At 34.5% G+C, this 21320-nt stretch overlaps 3 protein-coding genes across 12 annotated transcripts; 1 reads left to right on the forward strand and 2 right to left on the reverse strand.

Moving 5' to 3' along the window:
* Positions 1–330: 330 nt before the first annotated feature.
* LOC118045925 (uncharacterized) lies at positions 331–8119 on the reverse strand. 8 transcript variants are annotated; one of them, XM_073405063.1, is made up of 16 exons: positions 7998–8119; positions 7604–7847; positions 7273–7344; positions 7126–7236; positions 6955–7001; positions 5948–6221; positions 5498–5841; positions 5072–5357; positions 4376–4443; positions 3600–3851; positions 3176–3251; positions 2784–2860; positions 2609–2658; positions 1894–1978; positions 1274–1372; positions 331–1142 (listed from the first exon to the last, which is right to left on the reverse strand). In XM_073405063.1, the coding sequence occupies exons 3-16, from the start codon at positions 7298–7300 to the stop codon at positions 909–911; spliced, it is 2031 nt and encodes a 676-aa protein (XP_073261164.1). In that variant the 5' UTR covers positions 7301–7344; positions 7604–7847; positions 7998–8119; the 3' UTR covers positions 331–908. The 8 variants fall into 8 exon arrangements, with proteins under 8 accessions (XP_073261164.1, XP_034910570.1, XP_034910568.1 ...); XM_035054679.2 differs by having other exon boundaries at positions 5498–5607; positions 7126–7344; XM_035054677.2 differs by having other exon boundaries at positions 7126–7344.
* On the forward strand, positions 8073–11996 carry LOC118045927 (membrane magnesium transporter). Of its 3 annotated transcripts, XM_035054684.2 has the most exons (5): positions 8073–8215; positions 8334–8386; positions 8504–8604; positions 11256–11350; positions 11677–11996. In XM_035054684.2, exons 1-4 carry the CDS (start codon positions 8137–8139, stop codon positions 11347–11349), a joined length of 327 nt encoding a protein of 108 aa, XP_034910575.1. In that variant the 5' UTR covers positions 8073–8136; the 3' UTR covers position 11350; positions 11677–11996. The 3 variants fall into 3 exon arrangements, with proteins under 3 accessions (XP_034910575.1, XP_034910576.1, XP_034910574.1); XM_035054685.2 differs by lacking the exon at positions 11256–11350; XM_035054683.2 differs by lacking the exon at positions 11677–11996 and having other exon boundaries at positions 11256–11642.
* Positions 11997–12671: 675 nt separating this feature from the next.
* LOC118045926 (transcription initiation factor TFIID subunit 8) lies at positions 12672–14355 on the reverse strand. Its single transcript, XM_035054682.2, has one exon. The coding sequence runs from the start codon at positions 13937–13939 to the stop codon at positions 12866–12868; it is 1074 nt and encodes a 357-aa protein (XP_034910573.1). The 5' UTR covers positions 13940–14355; the 3' UTR covers positions 12672–12865.
* Between the last annotated feature and the right edge of the window lie 6965 nt (positions 14356–21320).

Raw genomic sequence — 21320 nt, forward strand, 5'->3', positions numbered from 1 at the left:
TTGGAAAGAAAAGATGAAGATTTGTGTTTGCAAAATGCATGACAATACTGTTTGGTTACAAATCGGATGATTTTTTAAAAGCAGCAAGATACTGCTTTTTTATGAGTTTCAACAATGTTCAACAGTGAATTGCACTGTTCACGTGAACAGTGCAATTCACTTGCACCGTTCAACTTTTTTTGTTTTTTTAATTTTTAACAGTAAATGTTAAATTTACTGACCACGCTCACAAAATTATAAAAACTGTAGTTCTTATTGGCTGAAGGAACAGTACATACTAAATAATGCTAGTAATATTGAACAAGTTACAGGTCCAAAGTTGACATCAGCTGAACACAACTGATTCTTTGTTTCATGTTCAAGCTTCTACGAACAAAAGACGAACGGCCAATGATAACGAAATACTTGTTTTTCCTATTTTTGCAGGCACAGCTGAGATTTAATGTTGCTGTTAGCAATTAGTTACAGCCTCCAAAAGCTCGAAAACCCCGACTTTGAAAACCAATTTGCTGGTTAACGAAAGCAAATGCAGTGCATCTCTTTTGTACCGAGTCTCTGTTCTTGTTATTCATAAAAGTTTACAGATACTTTCTTCTTATCCACTACCTTCCACAGAATGGTGTAAACAAACTTTTAGAATGATGGATGATATTCGCCCCTCAGCTCTCCGTGGCCACAAGAATTCCATCAATTTATTTGGTTTGGGGTGGGGCAAGGCTGCAAGGATTTATATTCTAGCACAACTTGTAGGTGATCAGTATAAGATATCATGACCAATAAAATGGAAAACCTTGGTCTGCCCCCACATTGAAATGATCAGCAAATGATCTTCAAGAAGTATTATGGTATCCCAACAGCATCCTGGTAAGTGATATAGAGTGAGCCTTCACTCACCAGCTACTTTGATATCATTCGATACCAGATGATTTGGAAAGCATCAATCTGTACATAGGGTCCCCGCGATCGATAACATGTTGCTCCCAATCTGACATAACTCCAAATGGGTTCTCTTTAAGCCATTCCCCGAGATTCATTCTTGCATGGTATTGATCATTCCATAGATTGAGCTTGCCCTTGCCATTTTTGAGAAATAATTCTTTCATTCTCAAAGCAACTGCTTCTATGTCAGATTGCAGGAAAACCTGGCGCAAGAAATTCAGAATAGAGTTAATAAGCTGGAGCAAGCAGCATTTCATGCTTTGTGATGGAAATCGAGTAATGAAGAACGGATTACACAATATCAGAAACGGAAGCTGCAAAAACTTCGTGTTACCTTCCCATCCAGTGCAAGGAGATCCACCACAGCTTTAATTAATGACCTTTGCAGCATTCTCCATCTATGTTCTGGATTGTTGAAATCAGGGTTGGGACACTGAACAAGGTGATAAAGGTTGTCCTTATGTGGCATAGATGTCAAGTCTCAGCAATTCATTGAAAACAAGGGATAAAACCACTAGCCAATTTTCTAATTTGCAGTTGTTTTGGATTATTGAGGTACTTTTATTGCACCTACAAGGAGACTAAAGTGCTTTCTTAAAGAAGACAGAATCCATAAATAATCTGAAATTACTACTCCTTGGAAAAAAACCACTGAGGCTGACAACAGAAGAATGTAGCAGCACCTATTGTTTCATATTCGATGGTGGTAAATGGAGATATTAAGTGATGATTGTATTGTGGTGAAATAAGACGGTGAGACAACAATTTTCTTGAAATAGAAGATTTAAAATTCTTCATACAACAAATTAGAATACATCACCTAAATGGTTTAGAAGATTATCTGGATCTCAATAAATCCATGCCTAGGAGTGCAACAAGAATGAGTTACTGACAAATGCACACAAAGAAATGGATCCTACAGATTGAAAGTAGAAAGAACAATCTATCCACTACCTGTATCGAAACAAGTACCAACTCTCCTGGATAACTAGAAACTATGGAACGAAATGTTGTTGTAGCATTTGTTACAATGAAGTACCTAACATGCAGAACAAAAGAAACAGATGAAACAATTACATAAATCTAGAGATAATAAAACAAACTTTTACCTGCACAATTTTTTTTTCCTTAATGATTGGCAATATTTGAACACAAGCCTATCCCTACTCTTTTCCCACACGAGTAAATAAAATCCCAGGGCAATTGGCAATAGAAAGTTAATAACATGAGGAACTAAATATGATTTCCAATCAGTACTCGTCAAAATGCAAAGAAATCTTTCAAAAGTTCAATTATAAATGAAAATCCACTCCCCAAACTTGCACACGTGAAAGAAATATATACAAAAGTTCATTCGGAAAATTAAGCATTCAGGAAAATTACATATTGCCTTGTATATATAAAGCAGGGATTCAATAATCTTAAGCAAACACAGTTTTGTCGAAAACAAAAATATTAATTACCCTACCATCAGATTCACATTGAAAAACTCATTTCTTAGCCATAATGATGGAAATATTCAATCAAACAGAAATCTATCCTAATTTAAATGCACAATGATTTACAAAGATGTCATGAACATCCAATTTGGACAGCATAATTATTTTTAGCCTATGTTTACTATATCATAAATGTGCAAATTTTTGCAGAAGTAAAGCAAGGACCGTACCCATTTTGAATGCCATGCTGATGAACAGAATCCATACAGCGTCTTACAAGCTAAAGTTTTTGAAAAAATAAAATAAAATAAAACAAAACAGAAGTAAGAAATTGAATCAAAGAGGAAAGACGTAAAAGTAAATAGAAAAAAAGAAAGAAAGCAGAAGCCCAGAAGAACAAATAACCTTTGAATTGATTTCTAGACCAAGAAAATTCAAATCCTTTCTTCTCCTAGCCATCCCCAAAAGAAATAGTCCACTACCTGCCATTTTTAGTCAAATGGATGAAAGAACCATAATAACATAACCTTTTTGTCAGACACAGACACACGTTCCCACAAGATGGGCATATCATGGTTTAGTCTTATAAAAATCACTATTTGACATTTGTTTTTCTGTACCCAACGTACTCATTTTCCGTTCAATACTTCACACATATTTCACAGCAGATAAGAGCAAATCAAACAGATTAATAGATACAACTTCAAATGTCAACTACTCAATCTCACATGTACTTAACTTTTGAAGCAACAAATACGAGGAAATCAAATAGTAGGAAGAGAAAAGGGAAAATGTACCACTTCCAATATCAACCACCAATGGTTGAGCTGGATTACAATAGGCAGACTTCCAATCGATCTCAAATGGATATGCCTGCACAAAGCATGAAAGGAACAATGCCCAAGAAAATCATCATAAAAAGCTGGCACATTGATGTCTTCGAAACCTTCAAGCAAGAATAGGTAGGATAGATCTCTTAACTACTTAAGTGAGGATATTATGCAACCAAGACATCAGTTTTATCAAATCGCAAGAAGTGATGGGCCTGTAAAATTATATTCTTTAACACCATCCAAAGAAATATGATGAACTATGATGGTTGCAAAATACTCCCCTCAATGTTAACAGCTGTACTCTTTACCATGGTCTCATCTAGGAAAATCCTCATTTTAGTTTTGATTACTACAGCAAAAAATAAATAGTGAAGTTGACGGAACATACTCTATCTAAGGCCATAACCCCGGGAAGCTTTCTTCCTTTGAAAAATTCCCATAGAACTGAAGCATTTTCAATCATGTCATTAACCAAGACAGACTTTGATTCCATCACCATTGCTTGGCATGCCATATTCCCCACCACAGTGATATCACAATTTCTTTGCCTTAATTCATTAAGTGCTTGAGCCAATTTAGATGCCCCGTCTGCGCATTCACCTGAGAACTTGAATTTTACTGGACCAATCCATAGAATTTTCTGTAATACAAGCAAAAAAACTCAGTTAAGTCTGATAGTAATCAACAATGAGCTGCCAATTAAAAGCAAAATACAACATACACGAGCAGAATTCCACAAATAATGGCTTTTTGAAACAGAAATGTCGTCAATTGATAAAAATAAGTTCAATATGATTTATTTACTTCATGAAAACTAAAAAAGCCATAATTAGTAAATTGAACTGAAAAAAAAAAAAAAAAAACAGAACTTCTATGCCTTGATTCTCAGTGCAACACCATTGAAAGTAAGTGGGTATAAAGAGGTAAGATATTGTAAAATGAACAGAGCCAAATAGATAGAAATATAATGCGTCAAAGTTTACCATCTCCAGATAGATGAATTAAAATTCTTCTCATTATAGTAAATGAAAGTTATGGCTAATGAATCACCTATACGCTCTACTAATAAGCTCTCATCAATTAACAAGTGTTGAATATAAACAAAAAAACATGGAGTTTGGATCAGCTAAAAACAATGGATGCTCAGCAACAACTCCTTTTTACCTTGCATTTCACTAGTAAAGAGTTTAATTCATCCAATGACCGAGGACCAAGATCAACAGGTAGCCAACCTAAAATATAAGGAACATAAGATACTTCAAGCGCAGAACTTGTTACATCTAAGAATGGTCAATAATAACAATTTATAAATGTGGAGTCATCAAACATACAAATTTAAAGGAGCTGCTTTGATTGTGGTAGCATTTGAAATAATATTACCACGGAAGGATGCAGCAGACATATCAATTCTATATTATAGTGATGCATTTTTCTTCTTTCTGCTATTGATTAGACAAGTATATACCACATGGTACTTGCAGGGGGGCCACAAACACTTTATATATATATATAGCTTTCTCATGTAATATGCGGCCACTAGAATAACTGAAAGAACAATGAAGTAAGTCAATATGGAAAGTTTAAAGAGGAAGATAGTTTCAAATATTAACTCTAACTCCTTGAAGGCAGTGTAAAACCGTGACGACTATAGCACTTTTGATGAAGTTTTTGGTAATTGCAAAAAGAAATGCTGACAATCTAAATTTCAAAAGTAGCAGGTTGAGGAATAAATTAGAAGAATATAGAGGGAGGCACTAATTTACCCAACCAAATATAAATTCAAGAGCTTGGATATTAAATCATTGAAAGGAAGGACATACATGAAGCCAAAAAATGTAATAATTGTGGGAAGAATCTCACCATCCAAAATATGATGAGAAGGAAATATGCCCATTTTCTCTGGAAGATGCTCATTCATGCACCAAAAATCCATGGGATGTAGAATGGGAATGTTTCTATCATGTGCAATTTGGATTATATCTAAAGCTGCTTTATACGCCCCGGGTTCTACCAGATATGAAGGAACAGAAAGTCCCAAAGCATGCATTATTTGGAATGACATCATCCCAACAAAGACCAGTCCATCACATCTGGAAACTAAAAAATGCAATGCAGCTGCTTTGTCATGGAGATTACCCCCTCCAATCTGCATCAGATAAGATAATTCTAGCAATAAGTGAAGAGCAAAAGGAAACATGCAAAAGTTAATACTCACTTAAAGAGGGGGAAGCAACTTTTTAAACTAATGAAGCTAAGTGAAAGATATGTGTAGCAGTGGAGACATACAATTGCAACATATGGTCTTTTGTTAGTCCTAGCAACCTTCTTCAGCTGACAAAGGCTCTCTTCAAAGTGAAAACCAGCTATACAAGCAGAACAAAAGCGAGCAATACCAACTGTTGATGCAAGAATTTTATGAGACTGCGAAAAGGAGTCGTTAACAAAAATATCAACTCCTAATGATAATAGTTCAGCAAACTTTGAATTATTGGCAACTTCCTCTTTGTACTCTGAAAGGTTCTCAAGAAGGAATATATCTGCTTTCTTCAGGACTTCCATTTTCAACAACACAGCAGAATAATCGCATTTAATGGTAACAACTCTGTGTTGGATAACTGATGATATCATGTCTGGAACAAAGAGATTGTCATGAATTATTTCTGAAGCTGTTTACAACCATATTGGACTGGTCCTACAATGTGAAGCAATCTCTTTGAAGTGCTCTAGGAATGATACCTGCAACAGTCTCAACATCATGAAGCTGCGAATTAGTTTTCTTCCTCCAGTCACTCACAAGAATTATTTTTGCTCCAGCTTCATGTAGATATTTAATCGTGAAAACTGCACTTGACACTGATTGAGAACTCTGGTCCTGTTCTTCTTCCCTAAGTAAATTGGTACTATCAAATCTGACCATGACCACTTTTCCCACCAGCTCCTCCTTAGGAAATTTTCTAAGAGTTTGTACATGTGGGAAAGGCTCCATTTCTCCTTCATCACAACAATCAGCCTAAGAACAAAACCCAATTGAGAGTTACAATTAAATATCTCAGCCAACCAACAAGAAAAAATCATTTTTAAGGAATACTTAGCCAGACTAAGCAGACACATCATACAAATATAAATTAAGGAGTCCTGTGTTTTGTCTATCATGGGCATTTGAAGTTGCTTCAACTAAAAGCTCAAGCAAATGATGGGAAGGCATTTGAACAGGAATTGCAAAACAGTTCAGTTCAACTTAATAGAACAAACATTTTCTGTAAACTTGGAAAGTGGTATACCAACAGGAATGCCAACTAAAATTTCATGACTACAAACACACCAGTTTTATGAGGTGGATTGTTGGGATAGTAATCCTCTTGTCCAAAAAACCACCGATGGTAGAGGCTTCACAAAGAAAATACACAACTTCTGCCAGTTTTGTCGATATCATCCAAATTTAATGATATGAAAGTTTGATGATAATGTACACCAACTTAACCTTCCAATAATGATCAACAGATGAGAATCCATTGCAGTTTACAATTAGACATACAATGACTTATATTTTTAACTCCTGTTGAACCATCAATATGTTCAGGTACATAAAAGAATTACTGTACTGGTAACAGATTAAAAATATAATTATCAGTACTATCCACAAAAAAAGAAAAAAGAAAAAGGAAAAGCTAATTCTTAGAAACTAGCCCCATTCCAGCAACAGCACCTGCCAATAAGGGAACATCAGCCAGATTTCTTGGTACCTTAAATTTGTTAGAGCTTTTGACATGATCTGCTGCCTCTGAACCACCTGCCAAGAACATTAAATTAAACTTGAAAAAGAAAAATGAGACATGAGAAGAAACAAAGATAAAATGTTAAATGTTACTACTAATCGTGCATTTATTTTTTATTTTTTAAAAAAGGCAAGGAACCTTGTAAGGATAATAATCGAACACCACGAAATCTCCAACGTCTGGCAGTCTTGTTTCCGAGGTATGGAGAAGATTTTGGATGACGAAACTCCGATGTTTTGGTAGGAAAAGCATAAAACGTCAACTTGTTTAATAAGGATAGAGTTCCATCCACTGAATTTAGAAGTTGACACATGTTTCCTCCTTTTGCTGCCGCCTCTATATTAACTCACCGAGCAACTGTAAGCAGAAGGTTATATATAAGAGCACAAAAGAATTAAGTTGAACTATCTTGGTTGCTTTCTTTATCTTTGAAAATCCAATCCCTATAATTGGATTGTTTACAATAGTCAGACACCAGTGGTTCCCTTATCTTTGAAAATGTTGTTTATTCACTTGTAATAACACTCGAATCCAACATGAAAGAAGAAAAAAACACTTCAGTAGTTTAAGCAGAAACCCAAAAAGAAAAGGAAAAGGAAAAAGAAAAGGGGGTTACCTTAAAGAAATAGAAAAGGAGATGAGGGTCACAGCACCATGGCATGCCTGTCTGCGTTATCTTCTTCTTCTATATAGATATGCTCTCTGCTAGTCTTGAAGAAAAAGGACGCGTTTATTATTTTGTAGGTGCGATGTTAAGAAGTAATAGCGTAATACGGTGCGTATTTACGCAAAGTGTTAAAAAGGGTGCTTTAAATTTAACGTATCTTCTTCAAATACAACGTCGTGTCGTTTGACAGCAACTGCAAAAAAAAAACCCGTTGAAAAATATTAAATATTTTTTGAAATATATCATTTTAATTTTTAATGCATTAATATTAAAAATAAAACAATATTATTTTTATATACTTCCAAACAAATATCAAATTAAAAAAAAAAAAAAAATTTCCTACCGCGACAGCAAGTAACGGCGGGCTAATGAATGGAACTCGCACAAATCTGAGACTGAAGGCCTTCCTCTCTGTCACTGACTGATTTGTCTGCTTCACTAGGAGGAGGAGCAAGCCATCTCGGGTAACATAGAAAAATAAAATGGGTTTTTCGGTAGGATTTGTTATTGGATTTGTTGGAGTTTTACTTCTCTCTCATGCCGCTTATTCAACCACTCAATGTATGCACATCATACTCTCTCTCCCTCTCTCTCTTTCTTATATCTTTCCTTCTTTTTTCTGATTGTTCTTCTTTTTTGTTATTTCTGTTTATTTATGCTGATGGTGGTGGTGATTCAGATGAGGGTTTGTTGAAGATTACAGAGGATGAGTTTTCTGGACCTCCTTTCAATGTATCTTATCTCTCTCTCTACTTCTCCTTTCCTTTCCTTTCCTTTCCTTCTATTTCTCTTTTTTGTTGACTTTTTTTTTTAAATCTCTTATTTGGGTGTGTGTGGATGTTTATGCAGGTGGTGGTGGAGTTGATTGTGGGGCTGGTTTTGTGTACGTGGGCAGCCATAACTGTGCCTGGCATCTTTCTCTCTATTCATCCTAATTCTGATGACAATAGGTAACTCATTCTTTCTTTGTCTTTATATTTATATCTCTCAATTTCGTCTATTGAGATTTCTTTCTATTCATTTTCCAACTCAAATATGCAGATCGTTCATTGGGTTATATAAATTTACTTTGGGCCGATAAAATATGAGTAATTCACTGTCAAGTAATCAGATTGCTCTTTAAGAAATTGAGAATAAATAAACAAATAAGACTGATTTACTCACTGTTGTGAGTATATTTGAGTTAGTTAATGAGGTAATCACGTTTCCCTTTAAGGAGTGTGTTATTCATCACTTTGAGAAATTTATATGTATTACGTTGAAAATAAGCAGCCTTTGAATTTTGTTTTTGTTTTTTGGAAAAAGGATGTTGCCCTTTCATTGTTGAGCGAAACTCTGTAAACTTCTATTGGGAAGTATTCTTTCTAGTTGACATGAGCTTCAACTGTTTCTAGTTTTCCTCAGGTTGGTTCTTGTTTTGTTTTTCGTTTTCCTTAGGGTGGCCCTTGATTTCCTTGAGTTGGTTGATACATGGTATCCAGATTAATGTGCCAACTAAGACAAAGAGCTCGTTTGAGAATGAACCCATACTGCAGAATTTTTAGTGATTTACTTCCATTGAGAGGCATGTTTGCTTGCTTACTCTTATTAGTTGTGACACTTATTTCTGAAGGTTTCTTTCCTTTGGGTGCCATACAAGTGCTATTCCCATTGCATGCTTTAAAAAAGTATACATGAAACCATTCTTTGCAGCATCTGATGTACAGTGTTGTCATTCACTTTTTATTGATCATGGCAAACTTAGATTAGATATAAATTATGTAGTTTCCAGATGTTATAAGGGAAGTTTCCTCTTTTTAATTCACGAGATGGTCATGACTTTTCCTGAATGAAATGTAAGATAAACCATGTAATGGTTTTATCGCTTCTGACTTATCAGTATCTGGATTTTGAAGATACTGTTTAAATTTCCTATCCCAGTCTGGTAATGTTAATGGTACAGCAATAGTCTCAACTGCACCTAAAGCTATTTCTGTTGATTCTTGCCACATGATAAGCATACTTTATTGTAAATCAAGGGTCCATTAATTGGTCAGCTGGACAGTGTCTTCGTATCTTGTAGATCATGACTTGATAATTAAGGAACATATAGAAATCCTTAAGAATCCTTAAGTGGGGCGTTGTACCTTCATATAGCTTGAACACATTCTGACTTTATGATTAATTTCCTAGGAATTCTAGATTGAACTGTAGACTACCATTTCTTCATTGTCAAGTTATATGTTTGCTCTACAGTGTGCCCTTGCAAGCATAATCATGTGCATATCAATGTAAGTTTGTTTGACTGAAGATTTCACTTTACAAGGGACTAAATCAAACTAAAATTTTCTTGATATGCAAGAAGAGGGCTTGTTATTTTTCTTAAGCCTTGACCATGGCAATGGGGCCTCTAGGCTTACTACTATTGTTTTTAGGCTAGATTGACGTGAATTGTATTTAGACATAGGCTTGTTGTTTCAGGTAATAGATGAAAACATGATTAAAAAAAAACAAAAAAAAAAAAAAAAAAAATGTAGAGAAGCCAAGTCAGTGTAAGGACTGGACCAAGTCAGCCTTGTTTTCTGACTTTTGTTTGTTTCCTGAAACCATGGGAAAGACCTCATCCTATGGTTTGGATGGTTCAAGATCTAGGCACAGCAGTTTTTTTTCCTCATTCTACCTTGGATGTGTTCCAAAATTTTGTTAGTTAAGGAGCCATTGTTAGCACTCTTGCTCTCACTAATTAGTGGAACAGATTATCCCCCATAGATTTCCATCATTTAGATGGTTTTATTTAAATTGCTTGCGTTCTCATCCTGGACACTTATGTTGTTATTTTGCATCGTAGTTGATTGTGTTTATCTTGCTACTTATTGCTTGAAGATTGTGTTCAATTGGTGGATTTGTTGAAAGTTTAATTAGCACGGTAAAAGATGAACATTGAACAATGATGCATATAAGACAGGGAACAATTATGATCCAAGTAGAGAATGCAAGCAATCTACATGGAAAACCTTTAAAGAGGGAAAAACCACAGGGCATATAATCTGGATCCAGTGGTTGATGAAATTAAGGGTTGAAAAGATCATAACTACAAGAGTAATCCCTTGAGTCCACAAGGAATCTAGTGGATACACACCAATGACTTCCTAACTAACAAAGTTAAAAGGCATACGCTCAAAAGAGTACAAGCACAAAATCCCTTGTAGAATGGAAGAAAGCAACCCTTGAGCTTTAGAATCCACTCAAGAAAAACCCTTGGATCTCGTCCTTGAATCACCCACCCACCCACCCGGCCTTTTTGACCATGAGAAAAAAGACAGTCTGAAGGCCAAAGCAGCTCACTATTGTCTTGAAAATTCTGGCTCCTTCACCATTTTGTTAGCTACAACTTACAATAGCAATCGTCTCCACATGTCTAGCCCAGACTTGGTGGTAGGCTAAAGATGGTCAAGTTTCCCGTGTCAAATTTCATGTTCCTTAGAGGGCATGCTTTAGTTGTGTTGATTCTTTCTACACTACATATGCTTGGAGATGTGAATTACACCAAATGTGGTTGTTAGTAATGTTGTTTTTACACTATAACGGGCCATTGACATTATTCATATATTCTTCAATGGAGGATGGTTTCTTTGCCAGACAACCTGGATTTCATAATCTTCAACCATCGTGGAAAAGTATTTGTTCCAGAAATCAACATGAAATCAAAACGTTAAGGTCATTAAAGCAATGGAAGATTCACCTCCAACATATTTGAATAGATTATTGTTTCTCAATCAAATTCACACTCCGAAAGAGAAGCTCATCAACTCAACAGGGCTACTGTCAAGTTGTTAGGATTACATAATTATGATCGTCCCTTTGGATTTGTAGTGGTCGTATATTCATCATCACTGTTCATCATGGTCATGTAACTTGAACTGGGTTATGTGTTTTGCATCTTTAGCATTTGAGTTTTGTATTTGGATCTGGGCAGGGCGTTTTTGTGGTGTTCACTTTGATTTGTTAATGATCAGTCCAATAACTCTGTCCTCTTGCAACAGGTTTGCACATGAGAGGACATCGGAGTGGCATTGTAAATGCATGGGTTAATCTCGTCCCAGCATGCTGTTGATTGACTGGTGGAATGGACCGTGGCGTCATCCTGCTCTAAAAACATGGCTTTCTCGGCTCTTTCTCATGGAAGAATTTTTCTGCATATAAATTGATGTTTCTTGATTCTGATATCCTGTCACTTTGCTGCATGAGCTGGTAGTTTTTCCATCGTTAACAACTCGATTATAGCTTTAAAGCCAAATAACGGAAGCTGTATGTCAAAGCAAAAGCTACGATAGCTTATGCACTGGGCGGTGTCTCTTGCCTGTTTTCACTGTATACAGATCGACTTTACTATAAAGCGGCAGACCTGAAGAGAATCAACTTCCAAAATGATCAAAATTTGCAGCTGATTAAATTAAGAAAACATTTATCATTAATTAAAAGTTGGAAAATTACTATTCAGAGGCTGCAGCAATATAGTTGATTGCAACGAAAAACAACTGGGCTAGTGAATCTGCAGCTCGAGAGTGGCCAGATACAAGGCATTGAATTGCCTCACTCTATACTCAAAATGTAAGAACCTGACGAAATAGGGTAACTGTTTCAACAAACACACGATCAATTATCTCTTAATTCTATTTCTATAACAAAAAGAATGTGATTGCCAAGATGCACGCGTTGTTGTGTATAGGGGAGCGACTTCCCATCCCCAAGTTATTTGACACAATCAACGCAAAATTGTTCTCCAAACACAAACATTACGCATCAGTATGGTCTGAATGTCCCAACAATCCAGACAACCTCAAAACAAAATTTTGCAAACATTAAGGTGCTCATGTGGAAATGCACAGTATCCTAAATATTATCTTTTTGTTGTATGTCCAGGTGATATTGGCCAGAATCAAAGAGCACATTTTGTCCATCACTCAATAAAATTCAATGCTGATACAACATCTAATGACGGAACAAAGAAGCACAATCTTCACTGTCAAAGAATCACTTGAGACTAAAGCTAAAGTAACATAAGCAAAAGCATTCACATACCTAAAAATTCGTTATAGTTTGCATGGGATACTCAATAAGAATCTCATAATATCTGTGCAGGAACAACAAATATGTCCCTGAAATAATAAGTGAACCAATAGCCCCTACTAAAACCAACTTCTGAATTAGCCAGTCAGTCTTGAAATTAGTTTACAACTGTGTAAGTTCTTGAGGGTTTTCCATTGACTGCCTAAGTATATACTCAGCTCTCCTCTTCTTGTCATCCCTCTCGTCATCCCGCCCTAACCAATGCCCTATACTCCTCCCACCCTTCTTCGAAAGACTCAGATCCAAAGACTCTCCAAGCAACTTCTTTCCAGTCTTAAACTTAAAAATCACAGCAGGTCTTTTTTCCAGAAGTGTCTTCCTCTCAAAATCTCCATCGTCACAAATTCCACTTTCTTTTGCTGCTTCAATAGCAGGCGCAAATGCCTGCATCACAGAAATATGGTTTTTTAGCTTATCTGACAGCACAACTGGAGAAACATCCTTCTTCCCAGACTCTGATGGCATGGCAAGAAACTGACCACTATCAATTACTCCTGACTCTTTAACATTATTACTAATCCCTGAGGATGAAGCCCCTGCTGAGCCATTACTCAACAACCTCTTCTGCAAACTCAACAAAGCTCTCTCTGCCTTTCTCCTCTGCCTCGCTTGCTCGATCGTTTCTGCACGAGGATCTACAAGCCTCTCATTCCACATAGGTGTATGCAAATACGTGTGAGGATCGGGCAAAGCTGGCAACCATGCCTGAATATGCTTCCCAGGCGGAACTTCACTCATTTTTTCAAAAGTAGGAATTAACTTTTTATCCCTAATAACAGGAAACCTTGGCACTGGTTGCGCAAATGGAATCTCATCATTAGAACCCACAAAATCAATAAGTTCTTTAATCGTACCAGAATTGACTAGACAATTACCAGAACTGGACGCACCTAAAAACCCTTGTGAAGCTCCTATTATTATATCTTCAAAACTTCTAACTATATCAAAGAAATGACATTGGGTTCTACCTGATAAGTTGGCGTAGAAGCTTGCAGTCTTGCCTAGGTCACAGAGGTATTGGATTGTGACATCACTGAGAGAATCCAAAGCAGATTTCTTGAACCCGTCAAAGCCCGCACTCTCACATATCTGAGCCACTGCCATTCTTGATACAGCGCGGCCAAAGTCATCGGATTTGACTCTTCCCGGTGTATTCTCTTCACCTCCATTGCTCATATTTGAACCATCATGTCAAAAAAGAAGAAATATTAGGGATTTTCCAAATACAAGGCCATTTCAACCCCGACGTGGAAAGAATCATACGAGAAGGGAAATCTTGTTTTCTTTCTTTCTGCTATAGTTTCCTAAGGAATCAAACAGAAAGTGAAAACCCTAATCTAGAAAAGAAGCAATGAACTGTAGGAAAGAGAGAAATGAAAAACCGACAAATTAATTAGAGAATTGACAGAGTAAAAGTGAAAAGTGATTTATTATGATAAAACCTAGAGGGAGTAATAGAAAAATTACGGTTTTAGTGGGATTAGGGTAATATTTTTGGAGGGAAATTGGAGGATTGAAAAACAGATTGAAAGGAAGATAGGGATCAAGGGAGAGAGATGACATTTATAGAGGAGTAACGGGCAGGTATATTTATAGAACCGGATAACTCGCAGCTGCTGGACTATGCTTGCCTTATTAGAGGGCGTTTGGCATCACGTCAAACGTTTGTTTAAAATTGATTTTTAATGTTTTTAAATTATTTTAATATGTTAATGTTAAAACTAAATTTAAAAAAATATAAAAAATATATAATATTTTGATTTTTTTTAAAATAAAAAAATATTTAAAAAAAACGACATCAAGTCGCTTAATTTACAAATTACCCATGCATTTATTAATCAAAAATAAATAATTATTATTTAATTTTAAAATTACAATTTACAAAAGCTAATCAAAGAGGATTTTCATTGTAGCTAGTACGTAAAACATTATTTATTTTTCATAGTTTTACTTCTTCATTTAAAAAACTTAACACTGATTATTTGGAGCATTTAAATCTTCTTACATGGTCTATTGATCATTATCAAATTAATCAAGAATAAATAAGTCTTTTCTCATTTTAAATACACAGTGAAACGACTAAAATACTTCTGGAAGTAAAAAATTTAAAATTAATATCAAGGGGTAATTTAATCCATTTTCTTATAGCTAAAGGATATTAGGAAACTTCATTATTTTTCCTATAATTAATTGGAAACTTCATCTGGCTTTTTATAGCTAAAAGTTATTGGAAAACTTTATCTGTTTTCCTATAACTAAAGGATATTGGGATGTCATTGCAACAATTTATTATGATGGAAGAGATATGATTCAAGTGTATGATCTAAAAAGAAAGGTTAGTCAAGCTAAACAATGCCCATATCTCTTAAAGGACTATTACGCTAGACTCTAAAATCCCTGGCGAAAGAGATTGATTCAATATGCCTAAACACTATAGTCTATGATAAAGACATAAAAAAGTACAATAAACTACTACAAAAAAACCAAATCTACACCTTTTTAGATGGTTTAGATAGCCAATTTGACTGGGTATGTCAAGGCATTCTTCAATAGACATCACTTTTATTGGTTGAGCAGACTTTTGCTCAGGTGAGAAGAGAACACAATTGATGAACTTTGATAATGGAAACAACAAGAGTAGATGACAATAGTTTTCGCTTGTTAATAAACGGCCAAGAGAGGGATACATGAAATTAGGGCGAGACTATAAGAGGAAGTGTGAAAATCTAGAGGTGTAGCGTTACGATGAGAAAAATATGGTTGTTGGTTAATAATTGAGGGGTGATAAGGATTTGAATGATTTGAAGGAATTAACTCTCATAAACCCAAATAAACAGGTTGGACTTGGTGGAAATCCATTTAAACAAACTTATGATCCCTTATGGGCTAATAGACATGCCATTCAGCCTAAGCCTAGTTTTCGTGGATAAAATTCCAGCAGGTTATCTTTTGTTAGAATTGGAGACTTTAAGGGTGAGTCCACTCATTGTGGAGGAAATAAACACACCAAAAACACGTGTTTTCAACTACACAGGTACCAGGAATGGTGGTATGAACTTGAAGGCTTAAAAAAAGAGGGATGACCAAACAACATTAGTCACTAATATAGACCCACACATATTTGTGCCACTCAACAGTCAACCTCATCATTAGTTTACTAACCTTGACCTAGGTATTATCGGTTCTATAAATATAGTATCGAATGGTGAAAATATAAACAATTGGATTATTGACTTGAAGGGATAAATCACATGACATATGATCCAAATGAATTTAAAACAAAATCAATTCCTTGAAGGCAAGCTATATCAAATGCCAATGGTTATACATAACCAGTTTCAAGAGGAGGAACAATGAATTTATCAACCATGTTCACTCTCCTCAATACTTTTTTTATACTTTTCGTCTCCACAAAAGTGTTATCAGTGGGTTAGGTAACAAAAGATTTAAACAATTATATGCTAATATACTCCTCATTTTTTTTTTTTTTTTAAGATGCTCTCATGAAGATGATTTTTGTTCATGGTACTAAGAGAGAAGGTTATATTATGTGGATGATCTGGACCTTGGTAAAACTTATTATGTTCGATCTTCATAGAGGCAAGGACAAGAAATTTGGTTGTGGCATTACCAGTTAGGACATTTATCATTTAGCTATTTATAGCATTTATTCCCTACTTTATTTATAAATGACTACCTTCTAGTTTCAAAGTCATCGAACAAATTACCCCACTAGTTATAATAAATGTAATGCACCTTTTATGATTATCCATTTAGATCTATAGGGTCCTGCACCCGTACTACTGCTGGTTTTAGATGGTTTGTCACTTTTATTGATGACTGTACTAGGGTAACTTGGGTATATGTATTAAAATATAAGAATGATATCTTATTTATTTTTAAGTAGTTTTTACATCCTGTACAAACTCAGGTTTTCATATGCATTAAAACTCTTTGATTCGATAATGAAAGGGAACAATTTAGTCAAGAGTTTAAAGAATTTTATAATAATAATAATGGAATTAGACATAAGACTTTATGGTCACATACTCCTCAGAAGAATAGAATTGTCGAGCATAAAAGTAAATACATACAAGAGATAGTATAAACAATTGTGGGAGCAACTCATATGACTTAATGATTTTAGTTTGATGTTGTTGGTACAATTGTTTATCTTATCAATTGCATGTAATCATGGGTACTTGATTTTCACAAACCACTCCAAACTTTCGAATGATATGTTACACTATCTTTAATACTCTACATACCTCTAAAAATCTTTGGTTGTGTTGCATTTGTACATGTTTTATTGAGAATTGAGCTTCATAATTTATTTTAATTTATTTTATATGAGGTTATCATAGTCTCATATCCTGAGATATGGTTTTGGTATGTTAGCTTAGGTTAACCTAAGTCAATCAAATATGTTGATGTCTTAACATTTAAAAATAAATGTTGTCTTTTATTTTTTTTAGTCAAACTATATTTTTATTTGTCATCCTAGTTGCCTTTGGGTTCGTCAAGTTAACCGAGTTACATGAGATCAACCTCCACGTAGTTTAATTTTTTTTTCTACTAGATAACACGTTAGCAATGCCTACAATTTTTTTTTTCTGATAAAAAAAAATTGATCTGACCCATAACATAGTATTAACCAATGATTTAGTAGCATTCTATACAGTGAAACAGTATGGAAAGACAAAAATAATTTAATCAAGTATAAGAATCTATTAAAAAAGTTAAAAAAAATCATAAAAAATAAAGAACGAAGAACATAACATGTCATTAATTTGGTATTATTTCATGCATAGTTGTAAAACCTAGCCTAGTCCAATAAGTCAACCTGAGACTTAGCCAATCTAGGTTGGGGTTTCAAAAAAATATTAACTTAGAGTTGAATCGATTTGACCTAATCGACTCGATCAAAACCCAATTTGATTTTTTATTTAATTTGTTTTCAAAATAATGTCAATTTGAATAAAAAAAAACAATTGAAATGATGTTTTTAATTTACAAGGATCAACCCGTCCAACACATGGCCTGAGATAACTTCAATTTAATGTCCTTTGTGGTTTTCACTTTCTATTTGAGTTTTAAAACTAGATTGGTGACCCGAGCTATATTACGGGTTAAACCAATTGTTTTTAAACATAAAAAAATGCTTAGCGTTGTCAACATAAAAAACTTGAGACTCGGGTCATAGACTTAATTAGGTTTAAGAAGATCATTAATTTAATAATATTATTGTGGGGTGAGCCCGCGCAGCGACTTCGTCTGGTGATGGAAGAGGCTCTTGTCATGCCTCATGTGTGAGTTGTTGTGTGTTGGGAAGGGTTTTTGGATTTAATCATAAAATTATTATTAATATTTAGGAGTTGCCACCTAATATTATGGTCACTAGGAACCTATGGTCTGCGAGAGTCTGAGTAAGGGACTAGTTGTGCAAGGAAAAAACGCATCACCCCCAGTGCACCTTACTTAAAGTAAGTTGCATTGTTGTTTGATTGTTTTTTTTTCTAAGTCGGGTTTCTATTCATTGGTCTTTTCTAAGGTTCAAGGCAGATTTCTCTTCATGAAAGAGTTTCTACCTTATTGTGTTAAATCCTAACCATTCTAAAGTCTGAATCTTAGCATTGCATTTATACACCTTGTATCTTTAATACCTGAGAGTGTACTTTTTTGTGTAATTTTACACCCTATAGATATTAAGTCTACATTGAATCCTAGAAAAAAAATATTAGAAAAAGGTTTTTGGTATTTTGGTCAAACCTGAATGGATGATCATAAACTGGTTACGATATCCATTTTTGGATTTTTTAAAACATTAAAAAGATGCAATTTTTGTTTTTTATGAAAAATATGCTTGGAAAAATTTTAGGATTTGGTCTTATGCAATAAAATATATTTTTTTTCTTTTTGAAAATGTTTTGAAATTTTTTTTTTGAAAAATTTCAGAGAAAACCAAGTATTTTAATACCAAATTTGTATTTTACAGTGTAAATATACAGCTCGATATTATGCAAAATTGATAGAAAAACATGTGAGAAAATCATAATTTTTTTCAAAGGATGTTGGAATTTATTTTTTTTTTGGAATTTTTCATTTTTTAAAAAAGAAATATATATAAATATATATTATATAATTAAATATTATTAAAACATGTCGATCGGGTCGGATAACTGGGCCAGGCACAAACCTAGAAAACAATGGGCCGATCTCAGCCCAACATATTTTCTTTTTCTTTTTTTTTGGGTCGAGCTAGACCCAGCCAATTGGGCTGGGCCATATCTGGCTGACCCAAAGTTAATGTTAATTATTTGTAGAACGTGAACAGTGGTTCATGTTCTGCATGCAATCAAAATGGTTGCATAAAATGGAGGTTGACGGAGGAGCTGCTCACTCGAAATAGGAGTCTCGACCGTGATCAAGAGATTGAGCTGATGGTTTTGATGGCTTCGCTAGGAGGAACAGTGCTGGAGTTGATCACGGGGGAAGGAAGAAGGATTTTGTAGAGGTATGAGAGAGGAAGAAACGGTGACTGTTTCAGGCGTGGGGGTGGCCAGCTTGTGGTTGAGCTAGCTACCTGTGGTGGAGCTGGTGGTGGAGAAACTGGTGGTGGCTGGAACGACAGGGAGAGAGAGGGAGAGAAAAACTGTAGAAACGGGGGTAGGGGGCTGGTTTTTGGCTGACTTTGGACTCGATTTTCTCCTCCCTCGGGTCATGAAATCCACCTCTATTTATATACGGTTGGAGAGGGCAATCTTGTCTATACCCAGGAAAAATTTCACCCCTTGATTTAGTTGAGAAAGATCCCAACCGTTGGTTCAAATTAGGCATCCTGAGTTGTCGAATTTGCAAGAAAAGGCTGCCCGAGTTGGCCTCTTTAGGCCGACGTCGATGGGTTGTCATTCAGCCTGAACGGGCCATATAGGGCTGTAGCTAAATTACAGATGATCATTTGAATGCAAGATATGTTAGATTTGATGGAGAAATAAAGCATTAAATGCACTTGAAAAGTAGCCACCCAGGCAACATTTTCGGGTAAAATCGGGGAAACAATGCCTCTCCTTTTATATATATATTCAAAACGACGCCATTTTTTATTGCATTAGGGACTTTGCCGAAGTCCAATCTAGTTCTTCAACTTTCAATTTGTTTCAATTGAACCCCTAATTGACCTTAAATGTTTGATTTAATGCAATTAAGTCCCTGATGAACTTCAATTGGAACCCCGAAGTTACGTGCCTATTGTGATTTGGTCCTTGGTCTCAGATTTATGCAATTTAACCTCTAATTAACTATTAAACTTTCAATTTCTTCAATTTTACCCTTGGATTTCGTCAATGAAGTCTCTAAAGTTTGATGTCTTTTGCAGATTGGTCCTTAGCTGTGAATTTCTTCAATTTAGCCCCTAATTGACCCAAAAACTTCAATTTTCTTATAATTTAGCCCCTGACTTCAATCAATTAATTTGATAAAAATTAAATTTGGTCTTTTAAAATTCCAATATTCTCAATTAAGCCCAAATTGGGCTCTCAAATTTAATTTTTTTACCAATTAAACCCCAAATAAAATTAGTTTGACCTATTAAAAGTATACAATTAAGTCCTTGCACTTAATTAAATCCTTCAATTGGATCCAAATTAATTCTTAAACATAATTAAAATTTAATTTAGCCCATGATTAAATCAAATAGGCCTATTAAAAATTTAATTATGTTATTGGACTTAATTTTCATGCAAATTTATCTAATAATCATTTAATTTGACCTTAAATTTGCATTTTCTCTCTATTTTAGGGCATAATGGGGTACAATTAGGTCTTTAAATTCCACCAAAAATTACAACTTGATTTCCCAGCCCACTTTCTTCACATTGCCAGCCTTTATTTTATTATTTTATTTTTATTTTGAAAAAAAATAAATTTTAGAGAACAACCCAGAATTAGGTTATGACAAATATGATTAAAAAACATGCAATGATAGTGAACCAACCACACTAAAAAAAATGATAATGATTAAATGCACAAAATGAACGCTTGCAAATATTATAAAAAAATATATTTCTAATATTATAAAAAGGTCTTTATAATCTTCTTCGATAACAACGCAAAAATTAAATAAAATTTAATAAAATAATATATAAAAAAACATTTTGGGTCATTTAACAATAAAGCAAAAGGATACCAATCAATAAAATGTTGAGGGTGAAACGAAAAAAAAAAAAAATTCAAAAAAAAAGATAAGAAAAGATAAAAACAAATCAATCTGAGTTAACTCGAATCAGTATGCAAAATCTACTATCTTTGTGAGATTAAGATAACTCCATATATATATATATATATATATATATATATATAAAAATATGAAGCTCAATTCCCAAACTAACATAATATTAAAGGGTAAAATTTTAAAAAAAATCAATTAAAAAATGAGGAAAACAAAATACCCGAGTCAACCGGATTAACCCTTCAAACTAGGGATCGAGGTTGTGAGACAAGGATAAAATTATAAAAAAATAATAATTAAAAAGCTTAATCTACAATCAACCTAATGTTG

The sequence above is a fragment of the Populus alba genome, chromosome 16 (assembly GCF_005239225.2).
Source record: "Populus alba chromosome 16, ASM523922v2, whole genome shotgun sequence".
NCBI classification, from domain to species: Eukaryota; Viridiplantae; Streptophyta; class Magnoliopsida; order Malpighiales; family Salicaceae; genus Populus; species Populus alba.